The sequence below is a fragment of the Nestor notabilis genome, unplaced genomic scaffold (assembly GCF_000696875.1).
Source record: "Nestor notabilis isolate BGI_N333 unplaced genomic scaffold, ASM69687v1 scaffold7207, whole genome shotgun sequence".
NCBI classification, from domain to species: Eukaryota; Metazoa; Chordata; class Aves; order Psittaciformes; family Psittacidae; genus Nestor; species Nestor notabilis.
Genome location: NW_009937721.1, coordinates 1,168 through 28,496, shown reverse-complemented (window position 1 = coordinate 28,496; position 27,329 = coordinate 1,168). Strand labels below are relative to the sequence as shown.

Genomic DNA, 27,329 nt, shown 5'->3' with positions numbered 1-27,329 from the left:
CAACAACTGTCTCAATCCCCAAATATCCTATTATTTCCCTCCTAAAAATTAACTCGCAGCTCTGTCACGTACACTCACCAAAATTGTTTTTCTTTATTGCATATTGCCATCTTAGAAAATGTACAGTCTCATAACATTACACAGCATTTCCCACTAGCTAAGACTACTAACATCCTTGCACCTAACAGACTACCTTGGTCACTACAAAGCTAATAAGGTCCAAGACATATACTTCAGTTAACAAATTATTATGGAATTATTTTTTTTTCTTTTTGGCATTATTAAAAAAAAAATCATCTTTAAAATACACACTCAAGAGAAAAGAATGGCTACTTACACCAGCACCAATCTAAAAGTAGTTTTCGACAATGGCACATGGAATTACCTGCACACAGCCTTCGTATTTATTTATAGAGATATAATATTTTTTTCTTCTTTTTTTTTTTTTTTTTGAAAGAAAACAAAGAAATGGCAAACTCAGCCTGGTAATGAGGCTGTTGTAAAACAATATTAAAAAAACCCCAAAACAACAAACAGGTTTGGAAGGGCAAGAGGAAATCTGTCAGGAAAGGTCCTGATGTGGCACTGGGGTTGCGGAGGCAGGAGCTGGGGTTGAGTGCTGGTGGCCGAGCCCCGCACCCAAGGCCCCAAGAGGAGATCGCCCTTTGCAACTCCCACAGCCTTTTCAACTACAACATGTGTGACCAACCATTCCTTAAACCATCAGAGGCCAGACTGCTGTTCTTTAACTTCTTTTTTTCTTCTTTTTTTTTTATATATTTTAAATTCCCCCCCAAGTCCATTCCCTCAATTGTATCAGCCCCGTTTTTTTTTCAGCCATAAATAAAAAATATAAATAGAGGCACTTTAGTTAAGGAATAGTATTATCATTACCTTTTGTCTTTATTTCCCCCTCCTTCTTAAAGCAAAGTGCTTAACTCCACCTTTGAACATAATCTGCAGGTTTTGCAGCTGCTTGGATACGAGGTGCTGGACGTTGCTTTTGCGCTTACCTGCTTTATTTATTATATTTATTACTGCTTTAAATGCTACTCAGAAAGAACTTTGTCTTTTTTTTTTGTCTTTTTTTTTTTTTTTAAATCTACAGTGTGTCGAAAGTTGCAATGGAGAAAAGAACAAAATGGTAAAACCACAGCTCTTGACAACTCTGGTTAAAGAGAGATTTCACAGCTTTCACTCAGCACGCAGACCCCATGGCCTTCAGGTGCTTAGAACCATATTTTTTTTATACAAATTAGTTTAAACAGCACTTTTGCTATACAGTACATATAGTTAACTGACACCCCATACCCCACCAGTAATACCGATTATCTGACAAAAAAAAACAACCAACCCAACCTTATTTCAAATAGTGTTAATATCTAGTGCAACAGGGACAAACTCATCTCTCCACAGGAAAAAGAACAAACAAACAAAAAAAAAGGATCACAAAAGTGTTGGTGGTATAAAAAGGTTTTGTTTTCTTAAAAAACACACCACAAATAAATAAAAGTAAAAAGTAACAGTCCTCTATATACTCAGCATAATTTAAGAATAGAAATGTTAATATGTTAATGGTGGTTACTTTTTATTCTCCAATTCTTAATTTTCTAAACCTTTAAATTATTACTCCCTGAGAGCTTTGAATTATTTTTATTATGTTTTTTATCATTTTTTTGGACTGACATTTGACAGGTAGTTCTGCTTACAAATTTGCAATGACAATGAACAGCAAACCAGCCAAAAATAGGACCTGGCTAAGAGATGAGCGTTTCTTGGCATCACTGCTTCTGTGTGTCCAATAAAGAAAAGAGAAAAGAAATGGGTGAAAGCTGATGGGTTTTGCACCAGCCCCTTTGTGTATCAGAGACCTTCGGTCCTGACCCACCGTTACAGAGGATACAGTTTGTCCCATTGAACAGAAAGCAAGAACAAAAATTACAACACAAAAGTTAATGCTCTTCGTCTCCTCTGAGAACTGACCTTTCCCACTGTCCTGGGCCAGAAAACATGGTAAAAGTATAAATACATCTGTGCGGCATTAGAGCAATAAGCACTTTGGGGTAAACTTTTTCCTTTAGCAAGGTGGTGGTAAGAGGAAAAGGAGCATTTCCCAAGGATGATGGGAAGAGCATCGCTGGGAACACCCGCGGCGCCGAGCTCAGGAACCAGCGCGAAAGCACGGATCTGCAAGTTTTTTGGAATAATCACAACAATGAGAAAATTAAAAACAACCAATGGATTAAAGTTCAGTCAACTCTGTATTTTTTTTCTTTTCTTCTTTAAACCACTTGGCTTGTGTGCAAGGCGTCCCCTGCAAACGGCCTGGAGCATTCTGGGCAGGAGAGCAGCTTCCCATTGCCTTTGGGGCCCATGGGGACCGCCGGTGTCTCTGGGTTGGGTCCTCTCTTGCTCCGCAGATGCGGCATTGTGCTTGTGCATGGGGAGAACTACTTTACAGAGCGGGTAGGAGGGGATGAGGCAGCACTGACACTCATCAAGGTGGGCTGCTGACACACCTCCATCCATGCTCCCAATCCGACTATATACACAGTATATACACGCACACACACTCGCCCGTGGGGAGAAAGAGCGTGCCACTGTTTCGCTTTCAATTGCAAGGCAGTATAATGGGAAGAAACCCCCCACCACCACTTCAAAAAGACTAACCCGCATTTTTCTGTTGGGTTTTGATGTTGCAGTTTGTTGTTCAGAAGTTGAGCTTGGTGACGGGCCTCTCGCGGCCACTGTCGGCCAGCTGGTTGGCGATGCGCTTGCGGTTGCGCTTCAGTTTGGACAGGTCCTTGTCAAAGACTTCACCTGAGCGCAGGGCCGAGACGAGGTCGTCAAACTCACCACCTTCCTCCCCACTCTCCTTCGCCTTCCTCGCCTTGCGCTCCCGCTCCCGCTGCTCCTTCAGCTATGTGCCATGATGGGGAGGGAAAGGAAACATCTCACTCTCATGCATGTGGTTGTGGGAGTGCCCAACACAGGCACAATGACCTCCAAACTCATGAAACAAGAGGGTATCCCACCCCAGTGCTTAGCATGCAAGAGCTGGTCAGGGTTATTGATACAACCCATGGGCTGAGGTCCACAGTGCCAGGCCTGCTGCTGCTGGGTCACAGCAGCCTACAGGCAGCACCAGCTCTGCTGCATGTTTTAGCTCCAACATCTCACAAACCCAAGGTCATTAGTTAATTAAGCAATCAAGAGTGAAAAGCCAGAGGGTCTGAAAGCACAAAAGCTCCTTGCCCAGCCTTCAGTGCTCCCCATGCCACAATGGCCCCACAGTGGGTACAGTACAGTACGGTTGCCATCTCCAGGTGCCCCAGGGGTGCTGCTGAACTCAATGCTGTCTGCTCACCTGCGCCTCCATGCGTGCCCGGCGCTCCTCCTCCTCCTTCCTCCTCCTCATGTTTTCATTCTCTTGCTTGGCCTCAGTCACAGCTTGAAGGAACTGGTCAAAGATGCCAAAGAACTCGTCAGGCTGCATTTTGTCCGTGTCTTCTCCAAAGTGCTTCACAGCCTTGGAAAACTGGGAGAGAGAAGACAGGGGTCCATCAGCCTTGGAGATACCCACTACACTGGCAAAACCTCCCATGAGAAGCCTTCAACCTGATGGACCATAAAGAAACACTTCCAGCAGCCATGGCAGAGAGCAGGGCTTTGCTGCATCAAACCTTGACTTAAACATGAAATAAATCATCTGATGTTTTACCTGCTGCCCTGTAAGAGCGACCTGGATCGTTCCCGAGTCCCCTCTCCCCTTCTTGCCTCTGGCATTGCTGAGCCTCCCTCCGCCCCAGCTCGACTTTATTAACTAAGCAGCAGTAAAAACAAGGAAGCAAAATATTGTGGGACCAAAGACATAAAACTAATAGTAAACACGGCAGGGGAAGGGAAACTCGCACTTTTAAGTTTTTCTTTGAAGTATTTTTGGGGTATTATTTATCATTGCCACATGCTCTGCTATTGAAACCAAATGTGTTGGTGAAACTTTCTAAAAGACATTTCTGCCTGGGCTCAGGCACAACCCTGGGTAGGGAGATACGGAGTTTTCCGGCCTTTTGTGCTGTTTGCACACCATAAATGTAAGGCAGTCGAATGAGGCCGTAGCAAAGGTCAGGACAGGACATCCACAATCTGCCAATGTGTCCCAGTCCCCAAGGAGCCCATGAGTTGTCCTTGGGACTTATATCCTTTGTTCTCACTTCCAATTTGAAGGAGACTCTTTGTGCACAGAAAGTTTGTTAAAATTGTGATGGCAAGTTCTGATGATAAGCATGCTTAAAAGAAAAGAAAAACAAAATCAAAGGACAAACAGATTTATTAGTTGCTTTGATTTTGCTGGGTAGACCGAGAAGAACATTTTTAAAGCTTGCCTGTATGATTTAGTTTTATTTGCAGGGGTGCCTCAGGCTCTTCAAAAGACATTTACGACATCTTTATTTCTTTGTTTACTTAAGAGACTTAGCACTTCAAGATGCAGGGAGGAATCCGAGAGGTACCACCATATAAGTCAAAATAATTGAGGTTATTCTTGTTGATTTTCATCAAGATATTAAATTCTCTGTGATGTTACAGGAGATTCGGGGGAGGGGGGAAAGGCTGAAAATGTTACCCTCACAGGATATAAAGTTTATAAAACAATGATATTTCTTTTTTCCTAAGAGAAAGCAGTAACTCAGTTTGAATCTGGGTATGTGTTTAAAAGGTGAAGAGCTGGTATGCTTTGCACAGTCCATCCTATCCAATAATCATGGGAACAGCTGTACATTACTTCACAGTGGATTTCAATGGGCACTGGGGACCACTACCAGACCTTCTCCAGATCCAGCCAAATCAGCAGAAGGCAATACAGTTTTAAGAGCATTTGTCACCACCTCCACAGTCCTAACTCACTGCAGGGAAGATGTGCCAGGTCACTGCCAACAGTTTAAAAGGGTGGCCAGGGTTAGCCATGGCTTCAGGAAGGCAGTGGTCAATCATAATGCCTAAGCATGGGCAGATAGTCTGAAGGACAGTGCCAAGTGGACATTGGTACAACCAGGGAGAAGGAGGTGGTGACACTTGGTAACTTCTGTCTTTGGAGAGGTAGCTCATGCAGTGGGACAAGGATGGGACCTCTGTGCTGGACTATCTCCCTGCCACTTCAATCAAGATGAAGACCTGGCCAGTGAGGAGAAACTGGAGGACTGTTCTTGGAGGAAATGCAAACCAGCTGTGTGCCCCCTTGCTGAACAAGGGGAAGCAAAAGTGCTTGGAACTCACAAATGTTAGCCAACAGCTACCTCTTTGCTGTGATTTAAATCAGCATGGTAGGGAGAAAAGTGCAACATGGCAAAAGGTCAATGCACGTGGCTGCAAAGCACTCACCAAGGCATTACTCTGGGGAAGGTGAACCTTTTAAGTAGCTTCTCTAACCCAGCAGGTCTGCAGTTGGCCTCAATTCATGTCACTGAGCTCTTCTCCCTCTTCTCTGGAGAGAAGAGCTGGGCTGGCCTCAGAATTAAGTTACACATCGGATGTTACTTTGTCCTGTGGAAGTGAGGTCACTTGGGCAGCCTGGGTTATCTCTGATATCAACCTCTGGGTGACCTCATGTCCAGCCTGAGGACCTGGTTACATTTTTAGCTTCCATCAACAGCAGACAGAAAAGCCTGCTTTCCTGCCACCCTCAGCCTTCATTGGCCAAGATGCCCCAGCTGCCACACTCCTAACTCTGAAGCCAACGGGACTGGTATACTTCCATTTTAAGACATGGAAAGGAAAGCAAGCCCTTGAGTGAAAGTTCTTCACCAAAATTCAGATCCTCACAAATGACCTACCATCTCCTTCCCTGGTGGACAGAACTCTACCATGACTAGCCCCTGCCTTGCACTTCCGGAAGACAGACAGGTATCTCATGGCTTTCTACACCACATCTTGTGCCCTAGAAGCAGTCTGTCGGCCCGACCTGCAATCCCCTGGCATGTTGGGTTGTGTACCAGGAAAAAGGCCTTGGGGACAGACAGGGACGAACCCACCCACCCACTCAAACCAAATATGAATAGCAGGCTAGCACCGTTTTCATGGCAGAGTCTCAGCAGGACACTCACATGATCTCGTGGGGGAGGTATCTGAGATGTTAACACACAGCATATGCTCTGGGAAGGCTGGGACCATCCCTCCCCTGTTGGCTGAAGGAAAGGCTCAGATGCTACCCAGATCTCAAGGACATTGGTGACCTTACCAGCTCTTTCGCTTCCATCAGAAGATCTTCAACATCTGAGAAGCTGAAGCTGGCTAATGTGATGAACTGGCTGACAACAGACACAAACTTGTCACCTGTTTGCTGAACCTGAGACTTCTGGAAGTCCAGCTCCTTTGGGGAAATAAAAAGTAAATCTGGTCAGGCCCTAGGTGATGAATGACACAAATACCACTGGCTTCTGGTAGCACCATTGAGTGTGCCTGCGTCAGTGCTATGGGTACTGTATCGCCATCGTGGCTCCCTCCTGCCATGCGTGAGACTACAGATCACCCCATTTTACAGTATCATGCCTGCAGTATATTTTTAAGGCCAAATACTGAAGGAGAGATGTAGAAGCAGCATAATTTAGCAAGACAGTGAATCTTTCGTTATACTTCACCATTTCAACATCACTCCAGCTGGGCTGCAGAAGTGCTCCCCAGACTGAGCCCCAGCCCTTTGTGGTTACACAGACAAAAGGAGACCCCTCCGTATATCACAGGTCCTCCATGGGCATCATCACTAGACTTACTCAGCCTCTCTTGGCATATTAGATATAAACCACACACAATGCCTAACCACACACGGTTGTTACTTTGGTGGCAAAACACCCCTAGAAGGACAGGCACACGTGCAGGGCAGGGAATAAAGACAAACAGATCTCCAGCATGTGAGATAAAAGCAGCTTTGCTGGGAGCTCCCCTGCCTGCCTCCATAAGGAGGGATGCCATGGTGCTCAGAGCTAGGCTGAACTATATTTGATTTAAATAATACTTACAGTCTCCACTGCTCTCAGGCCACTCCTCAGAGTGTTTATTTCTTTCTCCAGCTCGGTCATGCTGTTGGAAATGGCAGGATGTTAATTTTCAGCCTTCCCCAGCAAATTCTACTGCTGTCCAACCAACTCAACCATGTCTTTCCACTGAAAAGACCCCAGCACTGCATACACTGTGTTTGCAGAGCAGCGTGTCCTGAGCAGCAAATCGGGCTGACAGCCTCTAAGCTAGGACAGCTGCCTATCTGAAAGTGGCTACAGTTGCTTGCTTTAAAGCAAAGCACTTTTGTGTATTTTGAATCAAGGGGACTGTGCAGGCTTAGCAAGCTCAGCAGCCTCCAGACCTCTCCAAACAAAAGGACAGCTCAGGAGAGGGCTTTGCCCTCTTCCCCTCTTGAGGGCCAGCAGAAAATAGGCTCGTTGTCGCAGCACACAGCTGACAGTTTTTCAGGGTACCATGGTTAGGTGAACACCATGTAAAGCATCCTTCCTAGCAGTGAGCTTTGCATAAAGGGAGACAACCCAAATATAGAGAAATAAAAATAAATCATCACATCTGGCACTGACTTTGTTTACACAAAGCTCAAGCCCTTAATGAGCTTCAAGTTCAAGTGATTACGGGTTTCTACCACTGCATCTGAGGAGAAGCTTTCTCACAAAGACTCGATGACCACAGGCTTGACGTTCTTCCAGGGCTGTCTGTCCTAGGGCTGGGGTCTCTGGAAATGCTGACGTCGGGTCACAGGGCAAGCATTCCTGGCAGGTTTAGTCTGGGAAAATGCAGTTTTGGGAGCCATGTGCTCCAGCAGTTCATTACTAGCGGTGGGATTGACAGAGGCGGCAATTTTGCTTCACAGCTGCAGGGCTGGTGGGAATTTAGGGTTTTCCAGCGCTTTAGGAACTTTTTGGTTACGCTCTAGATTGGACCAAACCCAAGTATTACATATGGTGTCCAGTTTAGAGCACAATGATAAAGTTTAGGGGGGAGGAAAACCCCCTCTATGCAGACATTTTCTTTCCCATACGTGTATCTGTACAACAGCTGCAGATACACGAGCATGAGAAAGCCAAAGCCTCCACCGGAGAGGAGCATGCCCTGCTCAAACATGTTCTCAGCAAGTGCCTACACGTGCAGCCACAACACACTCCTCCTTGCACGCCAAGATTTGTCCTGTCACTTCATTTAATCCCTATGGCTGACAATTATTTTACATTTTAAATGCAAGGATGTTTGCTTGGCACATTACACATCTTCCATGGGGAATTCACTGTTGCTACAAGAGCACTTTGAAACTTGAAAGACCTTTGAGCTGCCATAAACTCTGTGCATATTTGCCGTCTCCTCTCTACAAAGGTGCAGTTTTGAGGCCCTTTTTATGTCCACAGCTAACATAAACAGGTGCTGACTGCAGAAATGTGTGATCTTTGCTGCTCAGGTCCCTGAAGCAGCAAAGCGTGTAAGCTCCCCCTGAACTTTAAAACCAAAACAGAACCTCATTCATTGATTTCAGAGGGACTTCAGCACGTATTTCAGGGTTTTGCAGCACAACAACAGATTCCTCCTGCATTTAAAAGTTCAGTGTGTGTTTAAGGGCTTAGCTGAACATGGGCCTCTGTTGGCAAAGAGACTTGCTCCAAAGATGTCACCGGGCAGCAGGCAGGGTTTAAAAGCTCACTGCAAACACCAGAAGCTCCATGTTGGTGGTGAAACTAGGGCCAGGCAGGACCCAGAGGCAGGTGAGCCTCTCGCACCGCTGCCTGGTCCTGCCCGCGCTGCTGTCAAAGCCTCCCCGCCACACGCAGATAAAACAGCTGCCCTTTATCTGCAGCCACACCGCAACCGCTTCCTCCCGGATTACTTAACGTACCATTAGAAATTAATTAAATGCTTCTGTGGTGAGATAACAACAGGAAACGGCTGTTCCACGCAGCTCTCCTCCCTTGTGGTCGGAGGCTCAGAGGATTGCAGGCCTTTGCTGCAAGGGCTGAGATATAAAGCCACCAGGTGATGTTTACTTCTGTGTCTGGGGCTGCTCTCAGGACAACATGGCTGCAAGCACAGGACCCAGCCCAGTGGCCAGAATCTGGCCAGGAGCACAAGCAAGGGAGGGTATATGGAAAGGCAGGCTGAAGTGAGGGGAGAGGTGTTCCCAGCACTCCCTAAGCACCACTTAAATCCCTACTTACTTGACTTTGGCTGCCTGTGGGATGTCTCGCAGCTCCTCATGCAGGCGCAGAACTTTGGGATACTTCTTTTCAACGATAGTGATGAGATAGTGCAGAAGAGTAATGTTCCTAGGAGAGAGGAGTGGTGAGGTCAGCATGGCAGCACCATGGGGAGTTGAGAGCTCAGTCAAATATCCTGGATAAATCCCAACCCTGCTAATGAACTATTTTGGAGTTTCTGCAAGGATACTGCTTGCTGCCTGTCTGAAGACATGGAATTGGTCTGTCCTATGTACAACCACAGGGCAGAGAAGCATGGTACCTGCAAGCAAGGGCCCTCCAGAGGAGGGACCCAGGAGAGGTGACCTGAGCATCACTGCTCCCATCCTCCATAGACTGATGGATGACACCAAGCAGGTTTGAGATCTGATGCAGCTCCTCTTGCTCTGTGCATGAAGCTCTCAGCAGGAGAGAGCAAACCAGGCAATGGCTGTGGCAGCTTGGAGGGGGGCAGCAGAGGGGATTCCCGTGGGGAGGAGCCCCTGGTACCCCTCCTGTGTCCACTGTGCCACAGTATGATGGCTCTTGGCTTCTCAAAGGGGGAAAAAAACATGTAGAGGATGATCCTACTCATCAGCCTTGGCTGACATTTAGAAAGCTCTGGAGGGAAAGCCCCATCAATTCTCATGCTGATCTGCAGCTCGTCTTCCCTCCAAATCTGTCCTGCTCAAAAAATGGACACTTGCATCATTGGATGTACCAGAGCGGGCAGGAGGAGGGAGGGGAACAGTCCCACCTACCCACATCCCAGAGGCAACGCTGATGGCCCCTCAGTCCCCCCAACATCTCTGGGTCTCACAGACGCTACCAAAGACATGGGCAGGAGCTGCTCACTTGTCAATGCTGGACTTGGTATCCGCAATCTTGTTGAGGCTGGAGATTTTGAACCCGAAGGCGTTGCCCCTCTGGCCCTTGTTCATGTAGTTCCCAAAGGCCAGAACCACCTCCAGCAGCTGCTGGAGGCTGCTGCTCTGCAGCACTGCCTTGGAGCCGGCACGGATGGCTGAAAGAGGAGAAGTGTGGGACATTACTCCCTGCCATAAAAGCACACTGGCCCCCTTGTCTTGCAGCAACCCCTTCAGTGTCCCCATGGCCAAAGAGTGACCACCAACTCCCTCCCTTTCCCTGTGTCACTGCAACCTCCACGCAGAGCAGGCTTGCCCTGGCACGGAGGGTTGCTCTTCCTATGAGACAAGCGTTCCCTGTGCTGGTGGAAGAGCCTGTCAGCAAGTCTGGCCACTTGCCTTCCACCTTGGGTTTCACTTCTGCAACTCTCTCTGCAAACTTCTTCTTGAAGTAGAGCGACTGCAGCCTTTGCTGATAATGGTTTATCCTGGAAAAAAAAAGAGGTGGAGGTTGAGCTTTGCTTGCTCCAGGCACAGCTCAGTTGCTCTGCTGCTGACAGCTGTGCTTACAAAGCACGCTTGAGGCACAGTGATTAAAAAATGATGACTATAATTCTCCCTGAAACTATGCTGGGATGGGAAAAAATGAAAGCTGAAGCTACAGCTGTCCTGGGGTGGACTGAGGTGGGCTCTTGAGCATATCCTTAAGCCTATCCTTAATTCATCAGGTTCAACAAGTGCATTTTTACACTCTACTGCTATGAACAAACAGCTCTTTTATAACCACTCCTTAGCAAAGATGCTGATGAAGTCTGGGCTCCCAATGACTTCGTGATGCAGCTGGACACAAGCCCACCATAGAATCATTTAGGTTGGAAAAGACCTTTAAGATCATCAAGTCCAGCCGTTAACCAAACACTGCCAAGTTCACCACTAAACCATGTTCCTAAGTGTTCCCTCAGCTGCTCCTTATAACACTTGTGCTCTAGACCTTTCATCAGCTTCACTCTTCTTCTTTGGACCCACTCCAGCACCTCAGTGTCTCTCTTGTAGTGAGAGGCCCAGAACTGAACACAGTATTCGAGGTGCAGCCGCACCAGTGCTGAATAAAGGGAGATGACCACTGCTCTGGCCCTGCTGGCGGCTATGCTATTTATGATACAGGCCAGGATGCTGTTGGTCACCTTGGCTGCCTGGGCACAAGCTGGTTCATGTCCAGCCCCGTCAATAAGCACCCCAGGTCCTTTTTCACTGGGCAGCTTTCCAGCCACTCTTCCTCATGCCTGTAGTGTTGCATGGGGTTGTTGTGACCCATGTGCAGGACCCGGCACTTTGCCTTGCTGAAACTCTTACCATGGACACAGCCCATTGATCCAGCCTGTCCACCCACAAGCAGATCAACACTCTCACCCAACTTGGTGTCATCTGCAAACTTGCTGAGGCTGCACTTGATCCCCTCATGCAGCTCACTGATAACAATACTAAATGGAACTGACCCCAACACAGAGCCCTAGGGAACACCACTTGTGACCAGCTGCCAAAGGGATTTAACTTCATTCACCGTCACTCTTTGGGCTCAGCCATCCATCCATTTTTTTACCCAGCGAAGAATACATGTATGTGTTCAAGCCCTGAGCACTCAGTTTCTCCAGTAGAATGCTGTGGGAAATGGTGTCAAAGTCTAGGTATAGAACACACACAGCTGTTCCCTCATCCACTAAGCAGGTCACCTTATCATAGAAGGAGATCAGGTTAGGCTGGACTTGGCTTTCATAAACCCACGCTGACTGGGCCTGATTGCTTGGTTATCCTGTACATGCTACATGATGACACTCACGATGATCTGCTCCATAACATTCCTGGCACCAAGGTCAGAAGGACAGGCCTGTAGTTCCCCCGATACACCTTCCCTCCCTTCTTGTAGATGGGCATCACATTTGCTAACTTCCAGTCAACTGGGATCTCCCTGGTCAGCCAGGACTGCTGAGGTATGATTCAAAATGGCTCAGTGAGCACTTCCGCCAGGTCCCTCAGTACCCTGGGTGGATCCCATACACCCCTATAGACTTGTGTGTGTCTAAGTGGTGTAGCATGTTGCTGACTATTTCCCCTTGGATTATGGGGGCTTCATTCTGCTCCCTGTCCTTGTCTTCAAGCTCAGGGGCTGGGTACCCTGAGAACAACTGGCCTTACTCTTAAAGAAGCAAAAAAGGCATTAAGTACCTCAGCCTTGTCAAAGTCTAGGTATAGAACACACACAGCTGTTCCCTCATCCACTAAGCAGGTCACCTTATCATAGAAGGAGATCAGGTTAGGCTGGACTTGGCTTTCATAAACCCACGCTGACTGGGCCTGATTGCTTGGTTATCCTGTACATGCTACATGATGACACTCACGATGATCTGCTCCATAACATTCCTGGCACCAAGGTCAGAAGGACAGGCCTGTAGTTCCCCCGATACACCTTCCCTCCCTTCTTGTAGATGGGCATCACATTTGCTAACTTCCAGTCAACTGGGATCTCCCTGGTCAGCCAGGACTGCTGAGGTATGATTCAAAATGGCTCAGTGAGCACTTCCGCCAGGTCCCTCAGTACCCTGGGTGGATCCCATACACCCCCATAGACTTGTGTGTGTCTAAGTGGGGTAGCATGTTGCTGACTATTTCCCCTTGGATTATGGGGGCTTCATTCTGCTCCCTGTCCTTGTCTTCAAGCTCAGGGGCTGGGTACCCTGAGAACAACTGGCCTTACTCTTAAAGAAGCAAAAAAGGCATTAAGTACCTCAGCCTTTTCCTCATCCTTTGTCACTGTGTTCCCACCATATTAAGCAAACATGGAGATTCTCCTTAGTCCTCCTTTTGTTGCTTGTGTATTTATAGAAACATTTTTTATTGTCTTTTACAGCAGTAGCCAGATTAAGTTCTAGCTGGGCTTTGGCCCTTCTGATTTTCTCCCAGCAAAACCTCATGACATCTTCATAGTGCTCCTAAGTTGCCTGCCCCTTCTTCCAAAGGTCATAAACAATCCTTTTTTTTCCCAAGTTCCAGCTAAAGCTCTGTTGAGCCAGGCAGCCTTCTTCCCCTCTGGCTTGTCTTTCAGCACATGGGGATGGCCTGATTTCCTTCTTGAAGAATGCCCCACCTTCCTGGACTCCTCTGCCGTTCAGGACTGCTTCCCAAGGGACTCTGTCAACCAGGCTCCTAAACAGGCCAAAGTCTGCCCCTCAGTAGTAAAAGGTAGCAGCTCTACTGACCCCCTCTCCTTACTTCTCTGAGAATTGAAAACTCTACCATTTCATGATCCCTGTGATCAAGACAGCCTTCAACCATCACATCACCCACAAGTCCTTCTCACAGGCCCAGTGAGGTGCCTTCCCTAGTGGGCTCACTCACCAGGTGGGTCAGGAGGTTATCTTCCACACACTCCAGGAACCTTTGAGACTGTTTTTCTCTCTGCTGTATTGTATTCCCAGCAGACATCTGCTAAGTTGAAGTCCACCATGAGAACAAAGGCTAGTGATCATGAGACTTCTCCCAGCTGTTTATACAAAATTTTGTCTTCCTCTTCATCATGGCTGGGTGGTCTATAACACAATCCCAGCATGATATCTGCCTTGTTGGCCTTCACCCTGATTCTTACCCACAAAAACTCAACCCTATCATCACCATCATTAAGCTCTAGACAATCAAAACACCCCCTAACATACAGGGCTATCCCACCTCCTCTCTTTCCTTGCCTGTTCCTTCTTGAAGAGTTTATAGCCACCCATTGCAGCACTCCAGTTGTGCAAATCATCCCACCATGTTACCCTGATGGCAACTATGTCAGTTTTTCTACTGCGCAATGGCTTCCAGCTCCTCCTGTATGTTGTTCGTGCTGTGTGCATTGGTGTAGGTGCATTTCAGTTGGGCTATTTATCCTGCCACCTTTTTTGGGGGATAAGCCCTAATTCCTACATGACCATTCTCAGGTGCTTATGTGGTTTCTAACACATCAATACTCTTGCATCATTGCTGCCACATGGATCTCCATCCCCTACCTCCACTAAGTCGGCAGACTGAAGGACCTCACTAGCACACTGTTCCTCAAACATCCATGTGCTGTGTCCAGGCTTATCTCTAGTGAGCTTGGTTTTATCCCTCTCCCCCTTCAAATCTAGTTTATAGCTCTTCAGTGAGCCCTGGTAACTCCAGTGCGAAGGTCCTTTTTCCTCTGGGACAGGTGTACCCTGACTGTCATCAGCAGGCCTGGTGTTTCTGTAAACATGATTATGATCAAAACCCCCAAAATTCTGCTGGTGACACCAGGCTTGGATACAGGTATTGATCTATTGGCTCTTTCTGTTTCTTCCCTCATCATTCCCTTAAACTGGAAGGATAGAGGAAAACACTACTTGTGCTCCTGATCCCTTAACCAGTTGTCCCAAGGCCCCGAAGTCTCTCTTGATTGTCCTTAGACTTCTTGTTGCAACTTCATTACTGCCTACATGAAAAAGCAATAGTGGACAATAATCCAAGGGCCGTACCAGGGTAGGAAGCTTCCTCTTCACATCTTTAAGCTGGATCCCAGGGAGGCAGCAGACTTCCCTAAGAAGTGGATCAGGCTGGTGTACTGGACCTTCCGTTCCCCACAGAAGAGAGTTTTCTATGACAATGACCTGTCTTTTTTTCTTTATGGAAGTGGTTTTGAAGCAGGGCACAGGCTGACTTAACCTTTACAACACCTCCAACCTAGACGTGTGGGGATCCACATAAAGAGCCTTATACCAGTCACGCAAGGGCACAAGCAAACGTGGGGTAGTCACAGAGGAGATTCACCTGCTGTGCCTGGCACGACCTTGTTGCCATTACCCACTACCCCTTAAGTCACCATGTTCAGCCAGGCAGAGAAAGGACAGGGAATTCTCTGTATCACGTGTCCTGTGCCTGTTGGGTCCATCTCAGGGAAGGTGGGGTGTGGTTCCATAGTCTCTCTCACTCCGTCTCTCTCTACCAACTAAGAGCACTAATGAAACTGGACCTTCACGTCCTCAGAATGATGTCCTGAGCTGGAAATCCACCAACACAGTCCAATCCAGTCCTTTCCTTAGCAAGTTAGGGATGGCTCTGCTCACGCCAATTGTATTTTGGCTGACCAAGATCTCACTTGTACGCAAATGGCAGTCTGATTTAAGTCATTTAGACCAAGGACTCACAGTAGATGTGCTCACAGACAAGGCCATGGGCCACACTGTCACTGTACTAATCAGAGGTGACAAAGTCATCACACTCAGTTCCAGCCATGCTGGAAATCACAGAAAATATCTGCATTAGCACATTGTGCTTTCCAAAAATGAAGGCATGGGAGCAACATTTGGGCAAGAGACTGTGAAGAAGAAAGGTGACCTGTGATAGAAAAGCTAATTCTGAGCATCTTCCATCCCCGAGGGCTCAGGTCTAAACTTCACAGCTCCATCCTGCCTGTCTTTGACACCCAGCAACTACACAGCGCAAAGCCCCAGTGTTCATTGGTGCATTTCTCAGGAAAGACAGGAGCATTTCTATTTTTGATCTCCCAGTACAGTCTCAGATCATAAAACTCACTGACTTTGTGAACAATCGACTTGAAGTTCAGCTAAGCAATTCAAAAAGCTCAATGCTCATTTGGATTTAAATAAGGAGCTTCAAGATTTTAAACCAGCACCTCTAGAGGATGTGCATGCAAAAGATAAGGTTATTCATCCCTGAAGACTTCTAAGCCCTAAATGATTGCTACCAGGAGCAGGAAGAAATGACATTTCCTTTCCATCTCATATATTTTCAGGAGCCCCAGGGATGAGATGTTCCTGAGACGAGGAGTGGGACTCATCCATACAGCAGGGCAAAATTTACATATATCATTCTTGAGTATTCATTAGGATTTGAAGGGAAAGGAGCATCATGTTATCATTCAAACAGCACTTTCCACCTGGGTCATGATGCAGATGATGCAGCCTTTCAGAGTTGTGCCAGACTAAGCTTGTCCCCAAATGAGATGCGAAATGTGTTGGGACATAACCTGGGGAGCAAATACCTCTCTCAGAGGATCCTTCTCCCCATCCCTCCACTCTGCTCTGTCCAGCTGATGCTTGTCTGGGATGCACAACCCTCATTTTAGGAGCACTATGAGTGATCCTTATGGATGAGAGCACCTTGCTTGCTCTCCTGTCCATTTGGCCCACTCGTTTCTTGATGTGAAAAACATTAAGCTTACTTACTTACTTTCCCAACCACGCTCCTTGAAACAGCCACCTCGTAACCAGTCCATGCAGCCACTGCCCAAAACACATGTTCCCTGGGCCACTAACCTGCTCATTTCAAAGAGGAACCGGTCAGCCTTGGCCATGCGGTCCAGCTCGTGCTTATGCTCTTCCAGCAGGTCGACATCACCCTTTTCAGGAACAAACTTCAGGAGCTAAACAAGGGAAAGCACACTGGTGGACAAGAGGTCCAGGCACAGTTTTTCAGGAGCAAAATGGTAATTTTGAATGAATGCTTAAATCTACTACCTTTTCAGCATATACAGACAGAGAACCCAAGGCACCTGTGAAATAAGTGTTTTTGCTGTCCCTGTGACTTCCTTCCCACTACTCCATCACATTAGTGTCTATTGTTTCTGCCTTGCCATCACACTGGTTTTGCAACACATGTACTACATCTGCTCCAAGGAGGTTTCGACATCAGCTCTGCCAGAGGACTTTGATTTGCTGCAGCTCTACCTATTTGCAGATAGAAATTTTGTGCAATGAATCCTCTTACTTCTCCGCTGAAAGTGCAATTACCAGCTCAGCTTTAAGGACCGGTGCATAATATGCTTTCAAATGGATTCAGAGGGGGTGAACAGTGGGATTCCCTTTTTGAAGATCTCACAAATGCTGAACAACCTTTCAAAAATGACCCCCCGCTGAACACAAACTTCAAGCTGCAGCCACAAAATAGGCAACTGGCCCAGCCTTGGGGTGCCCAGGACAGACCCAGGGTACAGGCATGGCACATGGAGGCCATGCTGCTCCCAGTGCCAATGCTACAAACTGCTTTCCTGCTGCTCCAGCCCTCTTGGGTGGTTTTTCAACATGCAGTTAGTAAATAATCTGGGGCCCTGACAGACTTAAAGCCATCGACTGGTTTCTAGAGCCTTGCACAGTGTGGTCTCAGCATGAAGCAACTACGGAGAAGCCAAGACACGCTGCCCACCTGCTCCAGCATGTCTTTCGGGAGGTCCTCCTGCTCGTCCATCGTCAAAATTGCTCGTTTGATCTCCTCATTCGAAAGTTTCAGCCTGGGAGATGGAGGGGAAGGATTCTTATTCCCAGCACAGCAAATGGGCAGCATTCAGGAGCATTTAATTATTCACCCATGCAACATGAACAGCTTAATTCCCAGCCAGGAGCAGCATCACAATAACACTATACAGTGTCTTATGAAGAAGAACATGTGAGAAACGTGGTAGGACTGTGCAAAGCACAGCACAGAATAGCCCTGGCCCTGCTGCAAATGGGGAGAGGGTCAAATGCCACCGGCCAGTTCCCTCTCCCCACACCACAGCTGCCATCCCCTGTTTTATACTATCTTGTAAGTATTATAAGTAGTATATTATACACATATTGAAAATATATAGCTTATATGTAACTCTTGCCCAATGATGCTGCTCCTGCAGTGCTGGCACCCCCAAAGGCCACAGGGCCAGCAAGGGTCATACTCCTTGTCAGCAGCACAGCACAGCACAGCACAGCCTGGGCTCAGGAGAGCAGCTCAGCGCTACCCCTGAACCTGCCACAACCCCTAAGGAAAATATGGCCAATTTCTGCTGTTTTTCTTGGATTTGAACATTGCTTCTCTGACCCCTCCCAGCCACCTTTGATTGGAGTCTCCCTCTAGGAAAACAGGGAAAGAAATCCAAAATCTGGGAAAGCAGATGCTCAGCATCCCAGGAAACCCATCAGATTTTTTTAATTTTTTTTTTTGAGGGGTGGGGTCTCAATGTGCTTGAAAGTGTTAAGAGCCTAGAAACCAGCCTCCCCTCTACCTTGTTCTTCCTCTACTTGATGTAACAGGAATTGAAGACGTAGCCTCAAATTTGAGGTTTCTAAAACCACAGACCACTGTATCCCAGCAAGCAATACCAGTCTGGTCTTCCCTGGCAGTGGTTTATTTGACAGCTGCCTGAACCAAGCTGAGGCAATAGATAGATAGAAAGATGCCCTCAGCAATTCCTGGGCTAGAACAGTCGTTAATTACAGTTTAATATGTCTGCAGCACTCCCTGTGACTGCTCCCTGCAAAGACTTTGATTGTAAAACCACACATATTTTAATTCACATTTTATGAATGCATTGCGGTTCATAAAATAATCTAAATGTAAAAGAGGGAAAGCTCAGAAACAGCTGCTAACATCCTATCCCTTCCCAGCTTGCAGTGATGGTTAAAGCCATTGCAACAGATACAGTTTAAAAACAAAATCCCCTGTACTTGCAGGCAGGGAAGAGTTGCACAGTTGAAAAGACCTGTTTGGGGGCTTTGAGGAAACCCATTACCCCAGTCTTGGCAATCAGCGCTGCCAAGAGATGCTGAAACACTGGATGTGCCACAAAGGAATGAGCTGAAACCAGAAACACACCCTATTGGTGGGATGTGAAACCTTGGAAGTCAACCTGATCAGCAGATCAAAAAGAAGATCAGGAGCTGACTTGATCGCTAAGTAATTAAATGAGAGAGGTATTTTTCATTCTGGCTTCATTTCAGGGAGCAGACTGAGACCACCGAGCTAGCTTTTGGAAGATGACGCTAAAGTAGGACAGGTGCTGGTCTTTAACACCAGGATAGCAAGGGCTTGGTTTGTTTTGAAATCTTTTGTTCAAAACTGGAAGTGAAGGGTTAGCTCTATCAAAGTAGGTGGACCTTACAGACCTGGCAAGTAAGTATTTGCTCTTCGTGCATCCATGTTTCTCATCCTGTACCTGGTCCTCTCTCACCTCCTGCTTAAGGATGCCCCCAAAGAGATGGTTTGCAAAATGAGAAGCGAGTTAAAATTTCACCTCAGGCAGGATGCTCACAGAGTGTGCTAAGCAGCAGCCAGGACAATTGCTATAGTTGCTGTACAAGGAGCAAACCCAGGATCCATGGAAAATGTCCCCTCTGCTGCTTGCTGTGATGACACCCTACCTGTCCCGTATGCAGGCAGTGGCCAGGATGGACATGACCTGTGGTGGGATATGAAGCTGCCGGAGGACTCTTTTTACACCCAAGCAGTGGCACAGGAGCACAGACTGCCAACAAATGTCACACCAGACCCCAACCCAGTGAAAAGCAGACACTGCCTGAGTTTGGACATTCTGGGGGATCCCTAGGAGACAAAGATGCTCCTGGGAGAAGGGCATGGGTAAGCAGCTCCCCCTCATCCAAAGTGAACACCTAAAGCGTATGCTTTTACCGTGATCGTCCGTCTTCAGAAGGGTGATGAAAGATGAGGGTGACTTTTGTAAGCCCTGCTCATTAAAAGCAAAGTCAACAATAAAACATATTTAAAAAGAGAGGCTGAAAAAACTTTTCCCAGGAATCATTACAACCCAGTGCCAAGAACAAGAGCCTGCCCCTGCATCCACAGAGAGCAAGCGCAGGGCGCCAGAAGAAAACAACTTCTCAGACAATTTGATGGGAAATGGGCCAGTGAAAGCTAGAAACTTATCTATAACCACAATAATTATCATTGTTGGCAGCAGCTGTTGAACGTGAGCTGTCTGAGAGGAACGGGGTCACAGGACTTGCTGTCACAGGGATTTAAAGCCAGCAGCCCGCTGATGCAAAGTGACAGCTCGCCAGCCTGACAAGCGCGAGGTTATTTTGTGTGGCTTTTGTAGAATCCCACAGAGGACATAATAAGTGTGAAGGGGAAAGATGGATTCCACCGGGAAAGGGACTCACCCTCTTGAAAAGCCACATTCATTTGCAAAAAATGCTTCATGCCCCCTCAACTGAAGAGAGGAATCCAACAAGCCATTCACTGCCAGCACAGTCAGAAAGCAATGGAGCAAGGGCTTGATTTGCATCTTGCAGAACAACACTTAAAACACACACATGTACACAGGAAGCAAAACCAAGGATATGGTGGGCTCATGGAAGAAGACCCGATAATGCACTGACATCGCCAGAGCACTCTCCAGAAAGAGGAAGAAAAGAAAAAGTGTTAAAAATATTCTTGTTCTGCATTACAAGCTGGAGGAAAATCCAGTGATCTCACTGTGCAGTAATTTCTCCCAAAGCAAGGGAAATGGGCAAAAAAATAAATCTACAGAGAGAGATAAAGTATCTCGCTGGCCGTAATCTTTCCACGCTGCAAGCCAGACAATGCCTGGTGAGCTTACAAACGTCTGGGCTAAATCAGGGGCCAAGCTTGCAGGTCCTTTCACATGTGAAAGTCTGCCCACCCCCATAGTGGCCGCGAGAGAGAGGCAGTAGAGCAGCAGCCCAGCTGCAGCAAGCTGCTCTGCAAGACTAGTCCCCCTGCAACACTGGAACCAGGGACTTGCTGCTCTGCCCAGCTTAGGAATGGGTAGCTGGGCAGACAGAGATCAAAGAGTTTGGCCCAAGGGCACATGGAGTCTGCTGGAGATGCAGGGACTGGACCTAAGCCCACCAGCAGGATGCTTGGACTTCATCCCAACACTGCCCTTCCTTTTCGATGCTTGGCATCAAGAGTAAATCACCCAAAGGGTGATACCCAAGTGATTTTTGTGACAGAAACTTGATTGTGGTCCCTTGCAGAAGTGGAACTGATTTGGCGGCTGCTGCAGTGCTAGAGAAATGCCCTGCCTAGCTGGCTCCTTTCCCACTCGTCCCCGGGAGCACCATGGGACAAACCCCAAAGCACCCCCAAAGTGGCTCACACAAGCTGCTGCTTCCCCAGAACCACTCATCTGCACAGGGCCTCAGTGCTGTGGGAAAAGTTGTATGAGAGTCCTGGGGACCACCCTGCAGGGCAGGTCTGATGCCACCTCTCCCCTTCAAAATGACACAAAGGGGAGGGCTGACAGACAAAGTTGTGCCCTTTTTATTGGATTGATTACTGGTGACTAATTTCCAGCCGTCCCTTTCTTGGAAGAGAAAGGTTTGCTGGTGAGATGAATTTAAGACCTTTACTCAGTAATACACACAACATGCCTTTGAAGTTAGGTGTTTGCGTAGCTCCCCTTCCCACCAAAGGGGCTATTTGTGTGCTTAACTTTCAACTAGACACTTAAACCTCTGGCTGAATTACACCTAAACCCAGGTGTGACTACACTCAGCCCACGTATGGAGCAGCCCAGCCAGTGCCCTGAATCCCATGGCTTTACTTGCTAATAGCCAGCTGCCTCAGACATACTCATTTGCCTGCTGCTTTAAACTCTGCTTTCATCATTGTGCTTTTTAGTCGGACTGCTAGTAACGATGAAAATTCCCAGGAGGAACCCAGAGCAGAGACAGCCACAAACACGGCAATTTTACCACCAAACAGTGGCACATAGCTCGCTGCACTCATCTCTCCTGCTGCCCAGGGCATGCAAACCACCTCTGGGAGAGCTTGAAAAAGCACCAGGGACTGTGAGTTACCCATCCAGAGGGTTTTTATTTTCAGACATCAGCCTCTACATGCTTTCTAGGGAAGAAAACCAGCCAGACTGCCCAGGCACGGCACCAGCTCTGCCAACCCATGGTCTGGGAAAACACAGTATTTCGCAGCTGTGGCTGCAAGCCCAACCTGACAGTGATGGTGCTCCATCCTGGCTGATACTGGGTGGCACAGAAGCTTTTGCGCTTCCAGGAAGCAGAGTGAATATTTCTGAATAGAGCTATATTTTACTGCTGTTGGAATGATTTTTTTTTATTTCTTTCTGAGTGAGTCAAAAACAAGTGGCATTTTCTGCTGCTCTTTGGGTTTGGTTTGGTTTTGTTTTCAAGCAGCTGTGCTGATGGTTCATCCTTTCAGACCTCTGTAGCATAGCTTCTCCTTTCTCAGAAGTCAGTCTTATTGGAGTAGTTATCTTGCCAAAAAAGGTTCCTTTTATTCCCTTGACAGCAATATGGGGATTGAGCTAAATTGCTGGTAGTAGTGCTAAGCCCGCCTGGCGAGGGGCACAGAATGCTGTATCCCAGCAGGGTTCGGTGGTTCTAAAAGGGGGACATCCAGAAATCCAGATGTGGCACATGCAGATGTGGCACAGGACACCCACTTGGGCATCCAGGCCCCAGGCGAGTTCTGCTGCTGCTCCCCGCACCCTCCTGATACCCAGTGCTTTCCTCAAGCTAACAGAGACCCTCTTCAACCACCATCAAACAGCAAACAAAACCCAGGCTGAGGAAGATAAAAGGTGAAATCAACCCTCCTCCCCAGTCCTTGCAAAGGCTCACCAGGTACCCCAGCCCCCCTGGGCCTTTCTAGGGACAGAGAATTGCCACATACCCAGTTAACTGCATTTCCCTGCCATGCCACCCACCACGAATGGTGTAAAGCTGTAGCTGTGTTCAAGTGTCGTTGGCTCTCTTCCTGTGCTGGCTCCTGTCATTAAACCCCACCTCAGGGATAAGCAGCACCTCCCAGCCCAAGGCAGGGTATTAAGCATTCCCCCACTTCCCAGAGGGTGAGAAGGCATTAACCATACCTGGAGAGGAGGATATTGCAATTCTGAGCTCTCCGGCCATCTATGACTGAAAGCTCCTTGACTTTATGCCGGGAACTCAAAGTGTCATCGATAGCATCTTCCTTCTACAACAAAATAAGGGAAAAAAAAAAAAAAAAGAAAGAAAGAAAAGCCTGGAGAAAAGCCACGGAGAAGCAAAGACACTTAGTACTCTCAGCACATAGCAACATGATACACAGCCGGCCCCCATTAATCAGGAGTGTCACCATGTGTTACGGGTAAAACCCATCGCCTGTAACTGACACGCAGTAAGTCATTTCATAAACCAGAGCTGGCTTTGAAGCCACTGGTTAGAAATGTAAATATTTTCTCAGACAGGGAAGATTTAAAAATCTGCAAACACACAGGCGCTGCTGAATAAATAAAGCCAGAATTTCTTAGCATACATATTTGTGATACTTCATTAAATCCTTGCATGAAATATTTCATTACAGGCTGTTGCACACACTCTGCATCACTCTCATCCTCCACCCCTGCCCCAAACATCTGCAATCGCCCTTCACGCATCAGTCCTCTCAAGCAAGCTAACAAGTGTCAGCTACCAGACTTGCAAATGGAACCTGCAGCATTTGCTGTTCTTTGAGTGAAATTCTCCCAAAATAAGTGATTTGAAAGCAGGAATTGGTGTGGCATAAGCACCTACATTCCCTAAGCAGCTTAAAATATGTTACCTCCAAACCAGTAACGATACATCAATTGTCGTCTATGGGTGAATGGGCAGATCTACAGTTTTTCAGGGTTACCCAAAGGTTTCATACTGCCCCCAGTTTTAATTTACCATATTGCATGTTTCAATAAAGTTAATCAATTAAAAGACAGCTATTTAATCCTCCTGGATGGAACATAACCAGGAGCTGCAAGGTCCCACATGCTACAGATCCACACTACACGTCTATAAGCATAGCAGACCTGACATGCAGCCACTGCACAGGTTGACAGTGAGCACAGAAGTTTCCATTTCTTACACTTTTTCTTGTTTGAATGAAAAACAAACCAACCAACCAACCAAACAAACAAACAAACAACAACCCAGCTAGGAGAAGCAGGAAGCTGCTAGGACAAGTGGCACAGAGTGAAGGCAGTGGCAGGTAAGTCCCGAGTCACCTACCACCAGATGCCCCTCTTGCATGCCTTGCCTGCTCTGACTGTGATGAAATAGAGCTCCAAACATAGGTATGACTTACTTCCACCTTCTAAACAGTGAAAATGCTTAGGGGTAAGAGCTTCTCTGTTTTAAGCTGCATCTGAAAAGTCAAGCCCTGGATGTTGCTTTTGACATCAGTCCAAACAGCAGAGAGGGCAGTATCTTACTTAGCAGCCTCCCCAGCATCAACTTTCAAAGCTGCTGCTCCTGGTGATCTTTGTACCTCTTTGATTTAATCCCCACTTCACAGCATGTTAACCCCCCACAGCAGCACGTGTTCCCTGCATGCACAGCCCCATGTTCGCCCTGCCCTCGCCACTCACGAGTGCCAAGCTCCTGAGCATGCTTGCTTACCTGTCTGGAGTTACCATTCACAAAGAAGTCCTACAGCCATAGCAGAAGCATGGAAAAGGCAGTAAAAACACATGCAGTTCAGTGATCTCAGCAAAACCAAAAGGAACTGAATCACAGACAAGGGGAGGGTGCAACATGGGGGGCATGGCAGCATGAAGAGGCCCTCAAGGTCTACCAGCACCAAGATAGGAGAGGTGCACGTGAAAATGTGAGGATTAAAAGATGCGCAGAAGGGGAGGGCTTATGGGAAAGGAAGAGGTGGCTCCCTGAATGGATCAGGCCAAGGTGCTGGTGTGCAAGGAGTTGAGGAGGGGACATAGGATGAGGTGCGAAGATGCTGGCCAAGCCCTGCCACCACTCTGTGTGAGAGTCAGTGAGAGCCCAAAGGCCCAGCACTGCTCAGCGCACCGTGCTGGGGAAGAAAATTGCTAGATTTTGCAAATCTGAAGGACTGAAATGCCAACGTGACTGCCAGGAAAAATAGGGCTTTCAAGTGGAAAATACGAGAGGTCCATCCCGGAGCAAATCTGGCTGCAGCAAAACTTTACCATTTGCCATGGCAACAAGTTTCCCCTTGACTTCTCCTCCGACAGGGACAACTACCCTTCTCCAGGGCTTGGCAGCCTGGTCAAATGCCACCCTGATGCCCCACTGGCATCGCATTTTTTCAAAGACCTGGTTCTCCTGCTGTGCTCCCCACACCAGACTGGAAGCATGTGCAGCAAAGCTGGCACCACACACACGTGCATGCACACATGGGGGTTTTCCTTCCTCATTCCCTGGGCTGCATCTTTTTGTGTGTGTGTGTATGTGTGTTTGGCTCAAGAGACCACCCAGCACCTCTGTGATGGGGAGGGAAGTTTCAAAGATTCATTTTATTTATTTATTCGTTTTAACAGAAGGCAGGCAGTGACCAGAGGTGGTAGGTGGGTCCAAACACAGTTGGTTTACAAGAGTGCTTCCCTCCAGCCCTCAAATCAGCCTCATCTCTGCACCTTTTCCTTGTACAAACTGTGATCCAGCCTCTGCTGCAGGATGGTATTTGTAAGAAGGAGTAAGCTTTAAGTCTGCTGTCACAGTTCCCACAAGCATTCCCCACCCCTGTTGTCCCTGGCCCCTGTGCAGGTCACTCTCGCTTGCACAGAGGAGCTCAAGGCTTTTCTCCTTTCATCCTTTTTTGGGAGACGAATTCTTTCCCAGCTCAGTGCTAAGCCCCTGCTTCAACAACACATATATTTTCCACTTGGCCCTGGCTCTTTTACATCACTCACTGCTGCAGGACCTGCCAGGACTGCCCTGGCTGTGTCACTGCCACTTATCAGCGTTGCTCCCAGCCTCTTCCCCCCTTTTGAGCCTCTCAAAACATCTCTTAAGGAGGTGCAGACCCCTGTGTAGCACATGTAAGCCCTGAAGGCCCTAGACTTGCGTTTCTCCACCACCGCAAGCACATTGTTAAGTAGCTATCCTAGTCCTGCCGGGTCCTTATGCCACAGCCTGAAACACAGACTTCCTGTTGTTTTTTGTTTTATCTAGCAAGATTGGTAAATGTCAGTATTATGTACAGCTGTGGGGCTGAGCCCTTCTCTTGAGACAGGGACATTTGCAGGCCCCCAGCAGGCAGAATAGTAAGGATACAGGCTCTCCTGACAGCTCAGGGCAAGTACCAATGCTTTGTCCAGCACAGGGCAGGGATGCTCCCAGACTGAGCCCCAGGAAGCCCTGAGGGCTCCTGTTTTCCATATGTGGAAAGGGCCTTTCCTGAGAGCTGCAGAGCTCACTTCATAGCTTGTGTTTACATCCCAGCCTGGGAAAAGCATTTAAAGAGATGCTTAAAATTAAGTGCATCATTAAGTCTCACGTCTGTGCACTACTTAGGGATTCCAAGGCACTGTGTCAATAAAACCTGCCAAACAGCAGCTCCACAAGGGCCACTGGTGGGGTGCTCAAAGAGCTCTCTGCACCATATATACCTCTACATGCTGCCCCCAAACCCTGCTGGGGTACTGGCCACAGTGATGTACCACTCAGCCATGTGGTTCTGGAGGCCTGGTTTGCTCAGGGCATAGGCAGACAGACAGCTCCCAATGCCCCAGGTCCTATGGACATCATGTCTCAAGACAAGTGAGAGGTGGAATCACTGAGCAAGTGATTTTTGGCCATGCACTCAAGACGGGGAGCAGGGAGGAGAAATTCCCGCTCTTCACCTGCTTGTTCTGGACAGACACCAGCTTTCACTAGTGCTCCAAAACGCTGCAAGTTAATAAGGCATTAGTTCATTGTCCTTCCATGCAAGGACAGGCTATTCACATGGAGCAACTCCAACCCCTCACTAAGTGTGAAGTGCCCCATGGTGTGCTTGTGTTATCTTAAGGAGCACACCAAGGGTGGCTTCAGCCACAGCAGCATCTCACAGGTAGGATTTTACCTCCTCTTTCCCAATTTCCCTTCCAGATGCTCTCGTGGTATCTTCTGCCAGTCCCACCTCAGTCCCTGGCTCCCTTGCTCAACTTCTCTTCAGTCCTCACCCCATCTGGGCCAAAAGCCTGTGTCACAGCGCTCCTTGCAGCATCTCCCCCAGCATCTTCCCCTTCTTGCTGGCCCAAATGTCACCAGCCATTTCACCCAGCAGGACCTTGGCCAAGCCAAATTATTTTTAAATTCCTGCCTGGCAATAATCCACAGCACACCAGGTGATTCAGAACTCGGGCAGGCAAGCCAGAGGGCAAACCATCCTGCTGACACACCAGGTTTCTATTCTTGTTTCCCTTCCATTTCCATTTCCTGTCTTCAGACATGCCCTTCAATAGGTATGAGTCAAGCTCCAAAAATGCTGGAGGAAAGATCCAGCACCATGGTCACCTGTTCCCAAAACACACCAGGGCAGCATGTACTTCTGGTGGGTTACTCCTGGTATCTGTCCTGCTCTAATCCATCCTGATCTTTCCCTCAATTGGGAAAGAGATTAAACTCTCACGTCGCCTAAGAAGCTTATATGTCGGGTCCAGTGCTTCCCTGCACCGTCCCTCTGCCTAAGCCTGGCAAGAGCGGGACAAGCTATT

General features: G+C 47.7%; 1 protein-coding gene across 1 annotated transcript in view; it reads right to left on the bottom strand.

The window, feature by feature from the left end:
* Window positions 1–2,710: 2,710 nt before the first annotated feature.
* LOC104409167 (disheveled-associated activator of morphogenesis 1-like) overlaps window positions 2,711–27,329 on the bottom strand; it is a gene marked incomplete at its 5' end in the record, with an annotated part of 25,779 nt that continues 1,160 nt past the window's right edge. Inside the window, 11 exons of the mRNA XM_010018964.1 lie at window positions 2,711–2,920; window positions 3,368–3,538; window positions 6,236–6,367; window positions 7,014–7,074; window positions 9,198–9,305; window positions 10,071–10,239; window positions 10,481–10,569; window positions 16,408–16,514; window positions 17,294–17,378; window positions 22,734–22,837; window positions 24,271–24,300. Coding sequence (XP_010017266.1) covers window positions 2,711–2,920; window positions 3,368–3,538; window positions 6,236–6,367; window positions 7,014–7,074; window positions 9,198–9,305; window positions 10,071–10,239; window positions 10,481–10,569; window positions 16,408–16,514; window positions 17,294–17,378; window positions 22,734–22,837; window positions 24,271–24,300 — 1,266 coding nt within the window. The remainder of the gene's footprint in view (window positions 2,921–3,367; window positions 3,539–6,235; window positions 6,368–7,013; window positions 7,075–9,197; window positions 9,306–10,070; window positions 10,240–10,480; window positions 10,570–16,407; window positions 16,515–17,293; window positions 17,379–22,733; window positions 22,838–24,270; window positions 24,301–27,329) is intronic.